The sequence below is a fragment of the Scyliorhinus torazame genome, chromosome 11 (assembly GCF_047496885.1).
Source record: "Scyliorhinus torazame isolate Kashiwa2021f chromosome 11, sScyTor2.1, whole genome shotgun sequence".
Classification (NCBI taxonomy): domain Eukaryota; kingdom Metazoa; phylum Chordata; class Chondrichthyes; order Carcharhiniformes; family Scyliorhinidae; genus Scyliorhinus; species Scyliorhinus torazame.
Window position 1 is genome coordinate 59,695,863 of NC_092717.1, and position 20,671 is coordinate 59,716,533.

The window sequence follows — 20,671 nt, forward strand, 5'->3', positions numbered from 1 at the left end:
TCCCCAGCTTTTGGCTTCTGCCTCAGAGACCAACCTGTGTGCTCTGTCCACCTCTGGGGCCTTGTCCAACACTCCCTCCGCCAGCATCCTTGTGATGTACCCCATGGCACTCGTGCATTCCATTCTTTCAGCCAGGCCGACTATTCGCAAATTCTGCCTTCTCGATCTGTTTTCTTGCTCCTCCACCTTTGTTCTCAGCGACTTGCAAAAGTCTCCTAAGAACCCCACTTCCGCCTCCAATGCCACCATTCGATCGTTGTGGTCCGACAGCATCCTCTCCATCTCTCAGATCTGCGACCCATGTGCCTCCAGACACTTTTCAACCTTCTCCATCGACCCCTTGGGTACCACAGCCCCTTTGATGGCCTTCGATCTATCCTCCTGCATCTCCTTTCTCTGCTGATGGGAACTCTTCCCTAATGAAGACCATCAACTGTTCCACCTGGGGCCTTCCAACTTGCACTGACCCTTCCCCCTCCGCCATTTTTCCAATAGCTGCTGCACCACAGATCTCTTCCAACTCCTTGGCCAGGTCTTTCACCTTCTGCCGGGTTTGGTAACCAGCTGCCATGCCACACTCCTGGGGTGGGGGGGACTTCTCCGACCTTCAGCTACATTTTTCTCTCTAAGTTACTCCCGTTTTTGGGTAAAAAGAGCTCTTTACTCTGCCTTCACACAGGAGCCGCCCTGTGTGCGACCACTCATACCATGGCTGCCACCGGAAGTCCAAAATTAGAAACGTTTTTGATAATGGACTAAAAACTAATGAGGAAATGTGCCTTGAGCAGATTCAATTTTATTAAAACTGTGAAACCCATATTCTAGCTTGGAGTTCTCCAGCTGAAGTTACGTCTGAGGCTGTTACTTAAGATAAGCACTGTTGATATAAAACTGATATTTAGCTGAAGCATGGTTATTTGGACTTCAAATAAGCAAATGTATGACCAATCAAAAGAAGTACAGTATCTTAAAAGTTTAACTTTTGATTAATTGAAGAAGCCTTTTATCTCTCTTGTTCTGAGGCTTGATAAAGATTGTGACATTTGGATAAATAAAAATTATCTGGTTCTGTTGTAGAAGCCTGAGATGCAATCCTTTGCCCAAAAACTTCAACTCCGTGTTCCATCTATCGAGTCTTTATTTCGAGCTTCTTCAAAAGAGACCCTTTTCCCATCTCCTTCGAAAGAATCACTTGTACGATCTGCTTCAAGGGAATCCCTCAATCGACTTGATGCAGATGTTCAAAGTCCTGGTAGCACCTTTGATCCATCATCAGACATTGAAAGTGAGGCAGAAGATTCTACAGGTAACTTTGAGAGCCTTAGCAAGGACCCATCTTCCAACCAGTTCCGCAGAATGGAGCGGAGCTTGAGCAACTATAGATTGAAGTATTCAGAGGTAAGAACTTTTAAAAAAACTCAATGGGCTGGATTCTCCGCAAACTGGCAGGGCGGGCCACTCCGGCGCCGAGGAGTGGCGTGAACCACTCCAGCGTCGGGCCGCCCCAAAGGTGCGGAATCCTCCGCACCTTCAGGGGCTAGGCCGGCGCCGGAGTGTTTGGCGCCGCGCCAGCCAGTGCGGAAGGGCTTGGCGCCAAAGGGCCTTTGAGGTCAACTGTGGTATCCGCCCAAGTCTTAAAATGGAGCTTGGTCCCATAATTTTTATGATTGACGGTGGCAATGTTACCAGTCTCTGAACACAGCACATTTATTTGTCACTTCACATAATGAATTGCTAAGTACAGTTGTTTTAGCTCTGTTATGTCTGCAACTGCATGTGAAAGAATAAAGCATGAGAGCAGAAGGACAGGCTAGTGTGTGTGACCCAAATAAACGTTCTCCATGCAACACGCTGAATGAACTGCATACACAAATTCAACTTTAAGGATGTGACATGGCAACCATTATTGAGACATAGATACGACTCTGGGAACTAAATGTATCCAATTGCAAGATCCACATGAAAGTTGTAAAAAATGGTGGGAGTTGGGGAGTCCCCCGAGTGATTAAGGTTGATGTAATCAGACAATGTGGACTTTGTCGGGCAAAAATGCCTGAAAGACGCGGATCCTGGTCAGAGCTACCTAATGAGCAGCCTCTCCTTGATATGCCACCACAGAAGTCCTTAAAATCCTTTCAAGTAGATCCTGCAATCGGAAAACTCTCCCATACTGCTGAATGTATGTGCAAACCATTTTAAACGTCTCGCCTAGTACTGTTATCTCGGAAAACAGACTCTTTAAGAGTACAAATATTGAACCCAGATATTGGAAGCAGATCGATCTTGCCAAAATGAGCTCTCAAAGAATTTTAACTTTGTCTCATGAACAATGTGATCACCCTATGTCTCTCAGTATTACTGTTGTTTGAGTTCAGGTAAAAAGCTACATCCCTCAGATGCAAGATAAATCAGCTCCAAACCTCGTTTGTCCTTCTCTTTAAAAACATTTAACAGGGTTTTGATGTATGAATGAGAATATGCACTCAGGGTGTGACTCACTGACTGATTATTTTAATGTATTGGAATAGTTTTAATGCATATTTTAATTAGGTTAGATTTTTGTGAGAATTAAAATGAACGTCAGGGTCATCCTTCAAGACTGAACAGACGGGGTTCTGCAAAGTGGTTACCCAGCCTGTATTTGGTGTCCCCGTGTAGCAGAATTGGCCAAATTTTCTTATAGAATTGTCAAAATATGTAAAGGTTTGGATTCTTTGAGGGAGCAAATCACTTATTTGGAGCATATGTATTCCGTGTACTTATAAATGTATGCATTTAAAATGGAATTTTGAGCAAATGCATAACGAATTTTTGTTCCTTCAGTTAGTCACTGCCTATCGGACTTTGCAAAGAGACAAAGAAAAAATGCAGGTAAATGAAGATTTCAGCCATGATAACCGCTTATAGACCACCCAGTCATCAACTGGTGACTGCGAGTAAATAGCTCTGAGTAGAAGTGTGCTGTACAAGTTCTTTATACCTCTGTTTGGTTCCAATGATTGTGAGTTGGGAGTGAGCAAGGAGTTAATTGCTCGCGGCATTTTTGGGAAGACTTAAACAAGACCGTGTAAATGCAATTTGCCCATAACAGATCCATGCTGACTTTCTTTAATTCACATATGTCCAAGTGAGACTGTTCATTCTGTCTCTGCTTATCGTATTGTTGTTTGTAAATTATCAGGCACTTCGACATTTATTACTAAAACGTTTTTACCCAAGTACCCTTATTTGCGGGATGAACAAAGGACAAACACAGACTCTCCCAAATGATCCCCTATATTATCTGCCCAAGATTCTAATAAGACCTGTGCCGATTAACTTGATGACGCTGCGGTCCAATCTTCTCAGTCACCATTGTCTCAGGGCCCTCGTTTGTAAAGGTGGTTTTCGCACTCCTCTTCCGTCCAACTCTTGTTCACCACCAAGTCTGGTCCGTAGTCTCCGTGTTGAGTCTTCGTTGGGGAGGGTCTCTGGGTGTCCCTTCTTATCTCCTCTTCGCGCCCTTCCAGAAGCTTCTTGGGCCCTCAGCCAATTAGGTCACTGGCCAGGGTCGCAACATCCAATGGAGTTGCTGATTCCAACCCTGCAGGACACCAAGCACTCCCCCAGGGGGCTATCCTGCATGTCTGCACGTAACCGTATCCCATATAAGGTAACGATGGGAAATCAAGGTGCCAGAAAGTCTGGCAGCATCTGTGCAATCCATCACAATTCATCCATTTGAATGGGGCTGATTATCTCCCATCTGTTTACAGGACAAGTTCAGACTTGTTCTGGCTTGCTTGTCTCGGACCAGTGTATTCAACCTTGGCTGTTTGCATTACCATTAGACCTGTGCATTAATTTGAGCTGTCCAATTCTGATTTTAAAGTGTCCAATTCTATGTCAGGCCTAAGATTCAGGTAGTTGGCCATTTTACCACCGTGTCAAAAACACCACTGAGGTTAAACTGATTAGCCTATAGGTGATGGGCATATCCATCTTTGATCAGGGGTGCACCATTGACAATTCTCTTGTCCACTGGCAAGAGAAATTCCAATTCTCTGGCACCAGAGAGCATTGGAATATTGTGGCCAGTATCTCTGCAATCTCCACCCTTTCTTCAGAATCCTCAGGTGTATCTGATCTGGTGATGGTGACTTATCAATTTTAGTTTCAGCCAGCCTTTCTGATACCTCCTCTTTTTATTAATTTTTAGCCTATCCAGTGTCTCAACTACCTCTCCTGTCACTATGATTTTGACAGCATCTGCCTTCATAATGGCAGATGCAAGGTATTAATGTAGCACTGTAGTGGTCTCCTTGATCAATATTACTACTTTTTTTCTGGATTTGCTTTTTTTTTCACGTGGACAGAGGTACAGTGGACAGTATTGTTCTGCGTATAGTGGAGACAGTTCGTTCCATACATGAAGAACATAGGACATACGACAGATGCACAATGTAAATACAGAGACATAGATATCGGGTGAAGCATACAGAGTTTAGTACTGCACAATAGAGAAGATGCGTGGAGAGATCAGTTCAGTCCATAAGAAAAAAAAAATGTTCCGTCCATAAGAGAGTCATTCAGGAGTCTGGTAACAGCGGGGAAGAAGCTGTTTTTGAATCTGTTAGTGCGTGTTCTCAGACTTTTGTATCTCCTGCCCTATTGTATTTCCATCCCTATCTTTACTGAACAACTTCTCCGCTTCCGCCGGTTGGGAGGATCGCCTGGCGTGCCATTTTTCCCCGCGACGCTGGTCCGATGCCCAAGCGGCGAGAAGGGCCCCGTCGTGTTCTGCGCGGCGCTGGCCGCAGAATCGCCAGGGAGACCCAAAATGGTGATTCTCCGCTATCCCCGCTATTCTCCGGCCTAGATGGGCCGAGCGGCCTGCACAAAACGACGGATTCCCGGCGGCGCCATTCACACCTGAACGCTGACGGCGTGACCAGCGCGGGAACGCTGGGGGGGCGGCCTGTGGGGGAGCGAGGGGGGTTCTTTCACCGGTGCCCACCGATCGGCGGGCGGCCTCTCTGAAGGAGGACCTCATTACTCCGCGCCCCGCAAGATCCATCCGACATCTTCTTGCGGGGTGGCCTTGGGGAGGACGGCAACCACGCATGCGTGGGTTTGCGCCGTCTGGCGCCGGCCAACCCCTGCATGCGCTGGTGACGCCAGTTACGCGGTGCGGCCACGTCATTTACGCGGCGCCGCTTTTATGCGGCGCCAATGCCCGCCGCACGTTGACGCTGCTTTCACAACACGCCCCCCGAGTTTCTCGCGGCCCCGACCCTAACCCATTTTCGAGCCCTGAATCGGTCCAGATCGGGGCCGTTTCGCGCCGTCGTGAACCTCGACGGCGTTCACGACGGCGTGGGCACTTAGTCGCGGGAGCGGAGAATCGCGCCCCTTGTGTCTAAGAATATTTTATACCTAATCTTGCCCGTTTTTGAGCTAGGTCTCTGCTGATTCTGATGTGACTATTTGCGCCTGCAGCTTGAAAACCTAATTTACTATAGTTGGTACAAAATAAACCCAATGTAAGCCTTCTTACATTCCCTCTTACTCTGATTCCACTGAACACTTGACTCCTTCTTATTCCAGTGATATCTTCCTCTCCCAATACTTTGTGCACCTTGCTCTAATGTTACGTTCTGGTCCCCATCACCTTGCCAAGTTAATTTAAACCTTCCCCCACAAGGACATTGGTCCAGGCTCTGTTCAGGAACAACATGTCGACCTGTCTCATCTCCCACGTAACTGGTCCCAATATCCCAGGTATGTAAGTCCCTTCTTCCTGTTTAATCTTTTCAGCCCAATATTAAGGTAAATTATTTTGCTATTTCTGTCCTGGGCATGAGGAGTAATCCAGAGATTACTATCTTTGCAGCTCTACTTTTTGATTTCTTAGCTAGTTCTAGGAAATCTGTCAGCAGTATGTCATCCCTTTCTCGTTGGTGCTAATATGTTCCATAATTGCTAACTGTTCACCCTATCTGCTCAGAGTCCGACTGCTCAGTGGCATCTTTCACCCCGGCACCAGGGAGGCAACATAGCATCCTGGATTCAAGTTGACAGAATCCCCTATGAATTTTGCTTTCCCAGTCACCCTCCATGTACAACTGAGCCAGCTGTAATTCTGTGGAGTTGGCTCAGGCTAAGCTCTCCAGAGGAACCATCACTCTCACCAATTTTCAGAAGTGATATTCACTCAGCAGACTACTACACGACCCACTGGTTCTCCTTGACTGATTAGTGCTCATTTTTTCCCCCTCTCTGCCTGCATATCATTAAGTGGTGTGCTGACCATATTCAGAAACTTGCTCTCCACGTAACTCAACCTACAGATGCACTGCAGCGATGCCAGCTACTGCTCAAGCTCTGAGACCCTAGGCTCGAGCTCCTCCAATTACCTATCTAGTATCCTGTGACATTAGTCCTTCATTTATTTTGCTGATTTGCCATTTCAGTGCTCCTTGCTCTGACTCACGCTGCCACTTTTTTCTGCTGTTCTCTAGCGGCAGTTTCCCTTTAGGTGGCTGTCTCTGAGGTCGCATGTCAGCCATGATCTCACTGAATGTGATGCGTACTCGAGCAGCGAAATAGCCCAATTCTTGTTCCTCAGTTTCCAAGATCGTGATTGTCCCTTTTTTGTTAAACAGTTCATAGAACATAGAACATAGAACGATACAGCGCAGTACAGGCCCTTCGGCCCACGATGTTGCACCGAAACAAAAGCCTTTTAACCTACACTATGCCATTATCATCCATATGTTTATCCAATAAACTTTTAAATGCCCTCAATGTTGGCGAGATCACTACTGTAGCAGGTAGGGCATTCCACGGCCTCACTACTCTTTGCGTAAAGAACCTACCTCTGACCTCTGTCCTATATCTATTACCCCTCAGTTTAAAGCTATGTCCCCTCGTGCCAGCCATTTCCATCCGCGGGAGAAGGCTCTCACTGTCCACCCTATCCAACCCCCTGATCATTTTGTATGCCTCTATTAAGTCTCCTTTTAACCTTCTTCTCTCCAACGAAAACAACCTCAAGTCCATCAGCCTTTCCTCATAAGATTTTCCCTCTATACCAGGCAACATCCTGGTAAATCTCCTCTGCACCCGCTCCAAAGCCTCCACGTCCTTCCTATAATGCGGTGACCAGAACTGTACGCAATACTCCAAATGCGGCCGTACCAGAGTTCTGTACAGCTGCAACATGACCTCCTGACTCCGGAACTCAATCCCTCTACCAATAAAGGCCAACACTCCATAGGCCTTCTTCACAACCCTATCAACCTGGGTGGCAACTTTCAGGGATCTATGTACATGGACACCTAGATCCATCTGCTCATCCACACTTCCAAGAACTTTACCATTAGCCAAATATTCCGCATTCCTATTATTCCTTCCAAAGTGAATCACCTCACACTTCTCTACATTAAACTCCATTTGCCACCTCTCAGCCCAGCTCTGCAGCTTGTCTATATCCCTCTGTAACCTGCTACATCCTTCCACACTATCGACAACACCGCCGACTTTAGTATCATCTGCAAATTTACTCACCCACCCTTCTGCGCCTTCCTCTAGGTCATTGATGAAAATGACAAACAGCAACGGCCCCAGAACAGATCCTTGTGGTACGCCACTTGTTCAATTCATAAGGCCTCATTTGATGATTGTTATAGCACGCCATCTGTCCTCACAACTGAAATTGTTTCTTTAACCAGTGTTTTTTAAAATACATTTAGTACCCAATTCATTTTTTCCAATTAAGGGGTAATTTAGGATGGCCAATCTACCTAGCCTGCACATCTTTGGGTTGTGGGGGCGAAACCCACGCAAACTCGAGGAGAATGTGCAAACTCCACACGGACAGTGACCCAGAGCCGGGATCGAACCTGGGACCTCGGCGCTGTGAGGCAACAGGGCTAACCCACTGCGCCACCATACTGCCTGCGTTTTCTTTTTTAAATCCCCTTCTATATGCCATTTGTAAATCCTATAACCAGGAATGTTGAACTGAAATTCCTGCCCCTCTGTACGTTTTAGTCGTAGCTATTACATACGTCCACGTGTCTGTCTGTGCCCTCAGCTCATCTGTCTTAATCCTGCATTGGCTTTCATGCCACTAATCACTGAACAGCTCATTCATGTGTATTGTCTGCCACCCATACTTGCTTAGTAACGTTCTGGTCTTCTGTTTGCAACATTGCTTCCCTGCTGCACCCGGCCAGGTCCCTCTTGATGTGAAACTTCCTGCTGTACAGGTCCTACCTCCCCATGGAATCTAAAACCCTTTCTCCAGCCATGCATTCATCTGTAATAAAAGAAAACTACTGCAGTTGCTGGAAATCTGAAACAGAAGCAGAAAGTGCACCTACGGCTCAGCATTTTGAGTCCGTATGACTTTTCTTCAGGGGTGATGAGGGGCAGAAATGTGATGGATTATATCGTTGGGAGAGGGGGGTGGAGAAGGTGGAGCAAACTAGAAGGTGGGACCGCAGGAGAGATTGGCAAATATGTCATTGCCACAAGACAAGTGAGTGTTAATGGTAGTGCTAAAGACTAAAGAAGGTGCAAATAATGGCAGGAAAGTAAGGTACCAGAATGTGTTAATGGCAGAACAAGGATCAGCACTGCAAGCAAAACAAGTTACCGGTGACCCTATGGGAGAGGGGGTTGGGGAATAAAATATCAAATTGGAAGAGGGGAGTTCAGGGGCTGTAAGTTAACTCCGTATTAACGCCTTCTGCACTGTAAATTCTGTGATACTCTATGAAATCCAAAAGACTGTAAAGTACCTCATCTGAAGATGAGGTGTTGTTCCTTCAGTTTGTGTTGGGCTTCCCTGGCACCTTGCAGCAGGCCGAGGACAGAAATGTCGGCATAAGAGAAGGATATTGAGTTGAAATGACAAGTGTCTCTCCTCCACACCCCCTCCCCCCATGTAGAGGAGACTGCATTGTGACTAGTGAATGCAGTAGACTAAATTAAAGGAGGTGCAAGTGAAACATTGCTTCCCCTGAAAAATGCCGTGGACGGTGAGGAACGAGGAGGTAAAGGGCAGTTGTTGCACCTTCTACGATTGCACGGGAAGGTGCTGTGAGAAGGAAATGCAGTGTTGGGGGAGTGGACCAGGGTGTCTGGAGGGAACGTTCTTTGTGGAATTCTGACAGGGGAGGTGAGGGCAAGATGGGCGGAACGGTAGCACAGTTGCTTCACAGCTCCAGGGTCCCAGGTGTGATTCCCGGCTTGGGTCATTGTCTGTGCGGAGTCTGCATGTTCTCCCCGTCGGAGTCTGCATGTTCTCCCTGTGTCTGCGTGGGTTTCCTCCGGGTGCTTCGGGTTCCCCCCACGGTCCAAAGATGTGCGGGTTAGGTGGATTGGTCATGCTAAATTGCCTATAGTGTCCAAAAAGGTTAGGTGGGATTACTGGGTTGCGATAGGGTGGAGGTGAGGGCTTAAGTAGGGTGCTCTTTCCAAGGACAGGTGCAGACTCGATGGGCTGAACGACCTCTGTTTGCACTGTAAATTCTATGATTCTATCATGTTTTTGGTGGCATCATGCTAAAAAGGCAGAGGTTGGTGGGGTGGAAAGTAAGGACAAGGGGGACCCTATCATGGTTCTAGAAGGGAAGGACAGGGGTGAAGGCAGAGGTGCGGAGAATGGGACACGCTTGAAGGCCCTGCCAACCATAATGGAGGGGAAACCTTGGTTCAGGAAAAAGAAAGACATTCGCCTGTTCTGTCTTTCTAATTTTGTACTTATTATCATGTGGTATAGGGAGTTTAATCCAGAGATGACTACTTTTAAGGTCCTACTTTTTAATTTCTTTCCTAGCTCCTTAAAATCTGGCTTTAGGATCTCACCCTTCTTACCAATGTCATTGATACCAACAATAGTCCATAACCTTCGACGAGTCCCCTCTCCCACAAAATACTCTGTAATCGCACAGCAACATCTTTGACCATGCTACCAGAGGAATAACATACCACCCTGGAGTCACTTCTGGGACCACAAAAATGGCAGTCTTTTTCTTTAAGTGTTTATTCCCCTTTCATGGTAGCCTTTTTGATGTTCCTCCTCCTCTGTAAAGCGGGGGCTTCCATGGTGCCATGAGCTTGGCTCTGGCTGTACATTTGTGGAACCTCTGCTCTCACCACAGCATTCAGAACTAAATAATGGAAATGCAACCAACATTTAATGAGATCATCTTTATTAAGTGGCTTAAATTTTAATATTACATGCAATATTACAAAAAGTATTGTGTGTGTTGAAAGATACAGAAGTAGCTCTTACAAGCAATGCACTTGACTCTGTATCGTTCAATGGTGAGAAATTTGATTTAGTTTGATTATTGATTCCACGATGCAGTCACATCAATCGACCTTCCCCTGCGCAATCACATTACACAGATCAAGTTATTGAGCATAGTTTTCCGAATGTTTGCATCTGCTTAATTTCTGCTTTGGTAAGCCTTTTCTGAGTCAGTCATGAATGACATGGCTGACTTAAGCTTGGTTAATTTGTTTGTCATAACACAGACATAGTTTTATGCGAAGCTTGCTTTTGAAATGTCAATGAAAAGAATGATATAAATTTTATGTGGAACATATTTTACATCCCAATAGTTAATTGTGATATACAATGAAATGTTTGAAAACATAACTTGATTTCAGGATTTGGGTGTAGAAATATTAAAAAAAGATGAAAAATGCAGTTTGCTGAGGAACGTAAAATGGAATGTTAATTCATTATGTTCAATCATTGATTTCTGTCCTTTGTTTTTAGGTGGTTTTGAGTCAGGGTCAAGATAAAGCTCTGCGCAGGATTGGAGAATTACGTGAGGTAAGACCCTGTACATTTTGAATTAAATTGTCCGTTAACCAACATGAAATTCGAGGGTGATGGAATCCTCCGAACCTTCTGAAGTTATCCTCCTGTTGAATTTTTATTGACTTTTGAGTTATATTTCATTTTTATTTTTTATTTGGAAACTTTTATTTGAAAACATGTAAAAGTTGATTTGTGTGCTAGACATTTGTTTTTGCACAGTGGAAGTGCCAATAATATCTATAGCAATATTGGTTGTAAATTGTCGCAAAATATAAGTCTAAACCCTTGCAGCAAAATAACTGATGTCCGTGAAAACAATGCTTAATATGTTTGATGCATGGAAAAGGTGAAAAAGAAAACTAAATTTTCACAATGAACTAATGCTAAATTAATAGTATGATATTTTGGTCTTTTTGAAATTTGAAGCATTGTGTAGTCTGATTTCAGTGGAGCAAAAAGTAATTTGAAGGCTGATGTGGAGCTGCACATTGAATGTATGCATTTATGTACAAGTTCTGTTCAGCAGTTTTCCAGTTTTGTTTCTAGCATACTGAGAATGCACAAGACATGCAAATGGAAGTGTTGATGGTTCTTTATTGCATTGGAAGTAGTAATAACCCTCACCCACCAAAATAACCTTGCTCGAAACAATAATGTTGGCTGATAGAAGAAGTAAGTCCTTCAGAAATGCACTTCTGCACTTTTGCATACTGGCCAGACTGCCTCTGGAGCTCATGGAAATATTTTATGCATCTATAAGTTACAAAAAAACTTCACGCGAGAACATGATCTTACCACAGTTGTTATTTTTTAAAAATTGGTAAACAGCTAAAGACACGATCTTTTACTTTAATTTGCCTGACTCAGACTGGACACAGATCCACAAGTGGAACCTGACCAGCCTGGTGGAGGAAGTAAGAAAAGATCTTCAACGGTGGGGCTTACTCCACTCTCCCTGGCGGGAAGAGTGCAGGCAATCAAGATGAACGTACTGCCAAGATTCCTCTTCCTCTTTAGATCCATTCCGATCTTCATCCCCAAGGCCTTTTTCCAAAACGTTTGTGTGGGGGGGGGCAAGAACCCGAGAATCCCCAAGCCGACTATGCAAAGAGGGAAAGTCAGAGGGGGCCTGGCTCTACCGAACATAGGCTAATCATGGCATTTGTGTGGGTGGGGCAAGAACCCGAGAATTCCCAAGCCGACACTTGAAAAGAGGGAAAGTCAGAGGGGGCCTGGCTCTACCGAACCTACAATACTACCACTGGGCAGCAACGGCAGAAAAGGTGAGGGGATGGGTACAAGAACCGGACACAGATTGGGTACAAATGAAGGAGGCATCCTGTAAACGAACAACCCCCTGGGCCCTGGCCACAGCAGCACTCCCATCGTCCTCAACAAGGTACACAACGAGCCCAGTGGTAGCAGCCACAGGCTGAGAACGTGGACCCAGTTGAAACAGCACTTCGGGATAACCAGAAAGTCCCTTATGGCCCCATCTGCGGCAATCACAGATTCCCCCCAGCCATGCTAGATACTACCTTCAAAAGATGGAGGCGGGACGGGGGCACACTGACAGTTTTCATAGATTTCATAGAATTTACAGTGCAGAAGGAGGCCATTCGGCCCATCGAGTCTGCGCCGGCTCTTGGAAAGAGCACCCGACCCAAGCCCACACCTCCACCCTATCCCCATAACCCAGTAACCCCACCCAACACTAAGGGCAATTTTGGTCACTAAGGGCAATTTAGCGTGGCCAATCCACCTAACCTGCACATCTTTGGACTGTGGGAGGAAACCGGAGCACCCGGAGGAAACCCACGCACACACGGGGAGAACGTGCAGACTCCGCACAGACAGTGACCCAAGCCGGGAATCGAACCTGGGACCCTGGAGCTGTGAAGCAATTGTGCTAACCACCATGCTACCGTGCTGCTTGGGGACTTCTACGTAAGGCGCAGACTGGCGACACTGGGCGAACTGACGAGGAGTGGAAACTAGCAAGAGGACAGAAATTGAGATACCTCCAAATAAAGCACTTCCTCCGCAAAGAGACAGTAGGGTACCCCGGGGCCCCAGAAAGCACACTACTAGAGGACCTGATAGGCACAAGCAGCGAGAAGAGGGGGCTATGTGGGAAAATATATGGACAGCTACTGGACAGAGCCTGAATACCACTGGACGGGACCAGACAAAAATGGGAGGACAAACTGGGGACAGAGGTAGGGTGGGGACTCTGGAGCGAAGCACTGAGCAGGGTGAGCTCCACCTCCTCCTGCGCAAGGCTAAGCCTAATGCAGCTCAAAGTGGTGCACAGAGAACCTGACCAGAACCCGAATGAGTAGGTTCTTCCCGGAGGTGGAGGACAAATGTGAGCGGTGCCAGAGGGGCCCGGCCAACCACACCCACATGTTTTGGGCTTGCCCCAAGCTTGCTGGGTTCTGGACAGCCTTCTCCGAGGCAATGTCCAAAGTTGTGTGGGTGAGGGTGAAGCCATGCCCAATAGTGGCAATCTTTGGGGTATCGGAACAGCCAGAGCTACACATGGGGAAGGGGGCCAACGCCCTTGCTTTTGCTTCCCTAATTACACGCTGGAGAATCCTGCTCGGCTGGCGATCGGCAGCACCACCCAAAGCTGCAGACTGCCTCGCTGACCTCTCGGAATTTCTCCATCTGGTGAAGATTAAGTACGCCATCCGAGGGTCAGAGGAAGGCTTCCTGGATACTTGGGGGCAGTTCGTTGGCCTGTTCCATAACCTGTTCGAGGCCAGTAATGAGGAGTAAGCCAGGGGGGGAAAAAAAGATGAAGAATCAAAGGACTGTGCAACCTGGGGGCAGTGGTGGGGACGGGACCACAAGGGAAGAGGAAGGGCGCTGAAATCAATGGGGGGGTGGGTGATATCATAGACCGATCCAGAGGGCAGCAAAATGTACGTACAGTTAGTCAAATGAAGGACAAAACAAACCTCTCTGTAAAATAATGCAAATTAGCGCGGGCAAGAAAAATGTAATGTATATAAGTAACAACTGTTTATAAATATGAGAAAAGCCAATAAAACGATTTTCAAAGATAGTTTGCCTGACTCCACACATGCAGTTCAAGACATAGCAAGGGAAATACTGGCACAGCTCATCAAACTGCAAATGCATACCATTGTTCCTTATCGTTAATGAAAGCCATAGCTAAAAGGGTGAGAAAAAAACTTTGAGTTACGTGAAGGAGTATGCACTTTAACTGGGTACCACATGGGATTAAATCTGAAAGTGCAAATTTTGGTCTGTTTTATTCGGAGAGTTCTGAATAAATGTGATTTATTACATTTGTACATTAATACATAAATGCATTACCTTGATAAAATTGGAATGGACCCAAATTATAGGAACATGGATAACTGTTTAAGATTACATAATGAGTGGATAGGAGACAAGCTGGACTCTATTTTGAAACTTAAACCAGTGGATTAAAATTCACTAAGTAAAATATCACTAAAATGATAGTATCCTATGAAAGGATAATTGGATTATTTTCAGTCCATCCTCAGTCTTGCCACTGCTGAACTCTTTGGCCATGTTTTTGTTACCTTGTTCCTTCACACTTCATGAGATCTTATTTGTTAAAAATTTACCCCAAGACCGGAAGAAGGCCGGCAGCGGCCAAGGTACTTAAGGGGTTTATGGACCAAATGGGGGGAGTGGATCCATGGCGATTTCTTAGACCTAGGGCTAGGGAGTATTCCTTCTTCTCCCATGTCCATAAAGTGTACTCCCGGATAGATTTTTTTGTTTTAGGAAGGTCGTTGATCTCTAGGGTGGAAGAAGCTGAATACTCAGCCATAGCGGTTTCGGATCATGCCCCACATTGGGTGGACCTGGAAGTAAGAGAGGACAGGGAGCAGAGAACACTCTGGCGATTAGATGTGGGACTGATGGCGGATGAGGGAGTGTGTGCAAGAGTGAGGGGGTGTATTGAGAGATACCTGGAGGTCAATGACGACGGCGAAGTCCCCGTGGGAGTGGTCTGGGAAGCACTAAAAGTGGTGGTCAGAGGAGAGCTGATCTCTATTGAGGCCCACAAAAGGAAAACAGAGGCCAAGGAAAGGGATAGATTACTGGGGGAAATTTTAAGGGTGGACAGGGAATTTGCAGAGACCCCGGAGGAGGAGCTGTACAGGGAGAGGAGACAACTCCAGACCGAGTTTGACCTTCTAACCACCAGAAAGGCGGAGGTACTGTGGAGGAAGGCACAGGGGAGGAGGTACGAATATGGGGAAAAGGCTAGTCGCCTGTTGGCGCACCAACTGCGAAAGAGGGCAGCAGCGAGGGAGATAGGAGGAATTAGGGATGAAAGGGGAGACACTGTGCGAAGGGCAGGAAAGATAAATGAGGTGTTTAAGACCTTTTATGAGGAACTGTATAGGTCTCAACCCCCAGAGGGAGAGGAGGGGATGCGGCAGTTCCTGGACCAATTGAGGTTCCCGAAAGTGGAGGAGCAGGAGGTGGCAGGCCTGGGGGCGCCGATTGAGGTGGACGAGGTTATTAAGGGACTGGGAAGCAGGGAAGGCTCCGGGGCCGGACGGGTTCCCGGTGGAATACTACAGAAAATATGTGGACTTGTTGGCCCCGTTAATGGCGAGGACGTTCAATGAGGCCAGGGAAGGGGGGACTCTACCCCCGACGATGTCGGAAGCGACGATATCGCCAATTTTGAAGAGAGACAAAGATCCGTTGCAGTGCGGGTCCTATAGACCTATTTCACTATTGAACGTGGACGCCAAGTTGCTGGCAAAGGTACTGGCATCGAGGATAGAGGACTGTGTCCCGGGGGTGGTGCACGAAGACCAGACAGGGTTCGTAAAAGGGAGACAACTGAATGTTAACGTGCGACGACTATTAGGGGTGATAATGATGCCCCCAGTGGAGGGGGAGGCAGAGATAGTGGCGGCAATGGACGCAGAGAAGGCATTTGATAGGGTGGAGTGGGAGTATTTATGGGAAGTGTTAAGGAGGTTTGGGTTTGGGAACGGGTTTATTCGCTGGGTTAGACTTCTTTATGGGGCACCAACGGCAAGCGTAGTTACAGGTCGACATAGATCGGAGTATTTCCGATTATATAGGGGAACAAGACAGGGATGCCCGCTGTCTCCATTGTTGTTTGCGTTGGCAATTGAACCTCTGGCCATGGCGTTGAGAGACTCCAGGAAATGGAGAGGGGTGATTAGAGGGGGAGAAGAACATCGAGTCTCGTTATACGCGGTGACCTATTGTTATACGTGTCGGACCCAGCGGGGGGGGATGATAGAGGTTATGCGAATTTTGAGGAGGTTCGGGGAATTCTCGGGGTATTGGCTAAACATGGGGAAGAGTGAATTATTTGTGATACATCCAGGGGACCAGAGTAGAGAGATAGAAGGCTTACTGCTAAGGAAAGTGGAAAGAAACTTCCGATACCTGGGGATTCAGATCGCTAGGAGCTGGGGAACCTTGCACAGACTTAATTTGACACGGCTGGTAGAACAAATGGAGGAGGACTTCAAGAGGTGTGACATGCAGCCTTTATCGCTGGCGGGCAGGGTGCAAGCAATTAAGATGATGGTCCTCCCGAGGTTCTTATTTGTATTTCAATGTCTCCCTATATTAATCACCAGGACCTTTTTTAATAAAATAGATAGGAGCATCACGAGTTTTGTGTGGGCAGGGAAAGATCCGAGAGTAAGGAGGGGGTTCCTTCAGCGTAGTAGGGATAGAGGAGGACTGGCACGACCGAACTTGGGAGATTATTATTGGGCCGCCAATGTGGCAATGATACGTCGATGGATGATGGAGGGTGAGGGAGCGGCGTGGAAAAGACTGGAGAGAAAGTCCTGTAAAGGGACGAGTTTAGAGGCGCTGGTGACGGCACCGCTACCGCTCTCACCTAAAAAGTATACCACGAACCCGGTGCTGGCGGCAACACTGAAAATATGGGGACAGTGGAGGCGACAGAGAGGGGTGCGGGGAGCCCTGGTGGGGTCCCCTATCAGGAACAACCATAGGTTCGCCCCAGGAAGAATGGATGGAGGATTTCAGAGCTGGTACCAGTTGGGAATTAGGAAGGTGGGAGATTTATTTATAGATGGGACTTTTGCGAGCTTGGGAGCATTGGAGGAAAAGTATAAGTTACCCCGGGGAAATTTCTTGAGATATATGCAGGTGAGGGCGTTTACTAGACAACAGGTGAGGGAATTTCCGTTGCTCCCGACACAGGGGATACAGGACAGGGTGCTTTCAGGGGTGTGGGTCGGAGGGGGCAAGGTGTCAGAGATTTACAGAGAAATGAGGGAAGAGGGGGAGGAGTCGGTGGGAGAACTAAAGGGAAAGTGGGAAGAAGAATTAGGGGAGGAGATAGAAGAGGGCATGTGGGCTGATGCCCTAAGCAGGGTAAACTCCTCTTCCTCATGCGCCAGGCTTAGCCTGATTCAATTTAAGGTGCTACATAGAGCACACATAACGGGGGCAAGATTGAGCAGGTTCTTTGGAGTGGAGAACAGATGTGGGAGGTGTGGCGGGAGCCCGGCAAACCACGCACATATGTTTTGGGCGTGCCCGGCACTGGAAGGGTATTGGAAGGGAGTGACGGGAGTGATCTCGCGGGTGGTGAATGCCCGGGTCAAACCAAGCTGGGGATTAGCTCTATTTGGAGTTGCGGAAGAGCCGGGAGTGCAGGAGGCGAAAGAGGCCGATGTCGTGGCCTTTGCGTCCCTAGTAGCCCGGCGCAGGATCCTACTTATGTGGAAGGAGGCGAAACCCCCCGGACTGGAGGCCTGGGTAAATGATATGGCGGGGTTTATTAAACTGGAGCAGATAAAGTTTGCCCTGAGAGGATCGGCTCAAGGGTTCACCAGGCAGTGGCAGCCATTTCTCGACTACCTAGGGGAACGTTAGAGCGAAGACAGATGACCAGCAGCAGCAACCCAGGGGGAAGGGGGGGGGGAGGGGGGAGGGGGTGGGGTGGGGTTTAGTTTAATATAGGTCAATAGATAATGGGGTTTTGTTACTTGTGTATTGTTAAAAATTTCTATTTTGTTATCGTTCCGTTTGTTTTGTAAGAGGGAAAAATGTTGTTTAGAAAAACTTTTCAATAAAATATATTTAAAAAAAAAAAAAAAAAATTTTTTACCCCACTGTATTCTGTTCTGTGCCAAATCCTGTCCTTTCATCACCTCCTCCCTTGCTGATTTACATTGGTTCCTGTCTGCATTTGCATGATTTAATATTCTGTCCTTGCCATCGGCAAAACCCTTTGGAAACCTTCAAGCATTCTTTCGCTGAGCTCAGTATTCCATCCTCCATTCTTTCTTTTTCAATCCCTACTCTCTCTTACATTTTTCCTTTTGTTTCCTTACCAGTGTGGCATAGCCTTTAACTGCATTGGCTCTACTCTCTGTAACTGTCCCTTCCACCGCTCTGCTTTTCTAAAAGCTTGATCCAAACCCATCTCTTTGACTGAGCTCTTGATCACTCCATCAGATCGTTCCCTTCATTGCTTGTGGCTCATTCCCTCATCTACCTTTTAAAAAATCTGTCTTTAGAATTAAAATTAAATTTAAGCCTTGTCTCAGGCGGATGTTTTAAAAAAATGTTAAAAAATCCTATGACACTATTCCAGAGAGAGTAGGAGAATTCTCCTGCCAATATTTATTCCTCAAAAACATCATTACAACAGATTACCTGGTCATTTATGTTGGTGCTTTTAGTGGCTGCTTGCTATGCCGAAATGACCCCTGTTACCCTAAATTACACCAGTGACACCATGTCATAAATATTTATTTGGAATATCCTGAGATTGTTCTCGCGTGGCCTCTGTCCTTGAAATGCTTTGGAGTTTTTCTTTATTAAAAATAAACACAGGAGATGCTTATAAATACACCTTCGTGCAAGGGGACTGATAGCTCTTCAGATAGCTCTCCCAAGGGCCATTCTTTTGAGAGTCCAGCGCAGCTGATGCCAATTTAATTCTTCGTACACAAATCATTTCTAGCAGGTAGAGATCTGGAGCTGGAGCAATGGTGAGCCTTTTTTAACCCTGTCGCTATTCCTGTTCCATGCAGTCACCCAGCTCTGATGAACCGTCAGAGATCAATCTTGTGACCTTCGTGGAATGCTCTTGTCTCAGCATTATATTGTGTGATCAACTCCTAAGCCAGCAAGGCAGCCCAAAATCCATTTATTGAGGGTTATTTTCAGCTGTGACTTTTCAATATCATAGTATATTCAACTCAAAGCATGGTGGACAAGAGCTCCCAGGCCATGCCAGTGCTGCTTTGAAACTCGCTGCAAGGGCATTATCAGATAGGGATCTCATACTCCTTCCCCTAAGGGAGGGTTTAATTTGTCTTCAGTTTTACTTCTATCATGGAGGGATGAGATCACTATGTGATTGAATACTTAATGTAAAACGGAGTCCTCTTACTTTGTTACAGGGATACAAGGAATATATTTGATATTTCATATAGTTAGATTTTTTGGATGAATTAAAAAATGGATGAAGCATAGTGAACATTCAGTACTTGTTGGCTGAGTAATGTAATGGTGGGAGGAAGATTTAGATATATTGTTGTGTACTGACATACAGTGAAAAGTATTGTTCTGCGTACAGTCCTGGCAGATCGTTCCATACACAAAGATAAATACACACTGTAAATACACAGAGACATCGGGTGAAGCATACGGAGTGTAGTACTACTCAGTAGAGAAGGTGCGTGGAGAGATCAGTTCAATCCATAAGAGGGTCATTCAAGAGTCTGGTAACAACGGGGAAGAAGGTGTTTTTGAATCTTATTAGTGTATTGTGGGCCAGGCTTTAGAGAACACCAAAGTATATTATGGAGTTCACCTGACCCACAACATTTAATAGATTTTGGTTATGGGGAGCATAAGGGCGCACCTTACAGGTGTGATGCAACAGAGAACTAAAAGTATTTTAAAACAAAAACAATTTTTATTCTATGAATCCAGTTCACATTTTATAAACCCACAATAAACATCTTATCAACTACCAACACTGATAACTCCCCCAAAAAGATACAGTTCTCTATAGATAACCCTTAATAACTTTCCAAACAACATCCATAAGTCAAAAAAACCTTTTTAACAAATACAGTAGGTAACACTTTGAAATCATCAAGTGATCTGGAAACATTCTTTAGATTGCAGAGAGAGATTTCAATACACACATCTTGGTTTGAATGCAGCTCTCCAACTGAAAGCAAAACTAAACAAAGAGCCAAAAAGCTTTCAGCCCCACCCACACAATGACATCACTGCAGCCATTTGATAATGCACACTTTTCTTAAAGGAACATTCACATGACACCTCCCCCCAAGAAAATAAAACCCATCAACTTTAAGATGGTTTCACTTTTCACCTTTTCACTTTCCTTTAAGAAATATTGACAGTGAATGTTTTTTTTTAACAAAACAAAAGACGCAAACATTTATAATAACACAGTCCATTTTAGTTCTTTTTCCTTCACCGAACTGAAAGCAAAACTAAACACAGAGCCAAAAAGAGCTTTCAGCACCATCCACACTGACATCACTGCAGCCATTTGATAAAGCACACTTTTCTTAAAGGAACATTCACATGACAAGTGCGTGTTCTCAAACTTTTGTATCTCTTGCCCGATGGAAGAGGTTGGAAGAGAGAATAACCCAGGTGAGAGGGGTTATGCTGCCCGCTTTCCCAAGGCAGTGGGAAGTGTAAATGGAGTCAATGGATGGGAGGCAGGTTCGCATGATGAACTGGGCCGTATTCACAACTCTCTTGTTTCTTACGGTCTTGGGCCGAGCAGTTGCCATACCAAGCTGTAATACA

At 46.1% G+C, this 20,671-nt stretch overlaps 1 protein-coding gene across 3 annotated transcripts in view; it reads left to right on the forward strand.

The window, feature by feature from the left end:
* golga4 (golgin A4) overlaps positions 1-20,671 on the forward strand; it is a 297,304-nt gene that overhangs the window by 57,553 nt on the left and 219,080 nt on the right. For all 3 annotated transcript variants that reach the window (XM_072467359.1, XM_072467360.1, XM_072467361.1), the window contains exons 4-6: positions 1,078-1,398; positions 2,824-2,871; positions 10,778-10,834. In XM_072467359.1, coding sequence (XP_072323460.1) covers positions 1,078-1,398; positions 2,824-2,871; positions 10,778-10,834 — 426 coding nt within the window. The remainder of the gene's footprint in view (positions 1-1,077; positions 1,399-2,823; positions 2,872-10,777; positions 10,835-20,671) is intronic.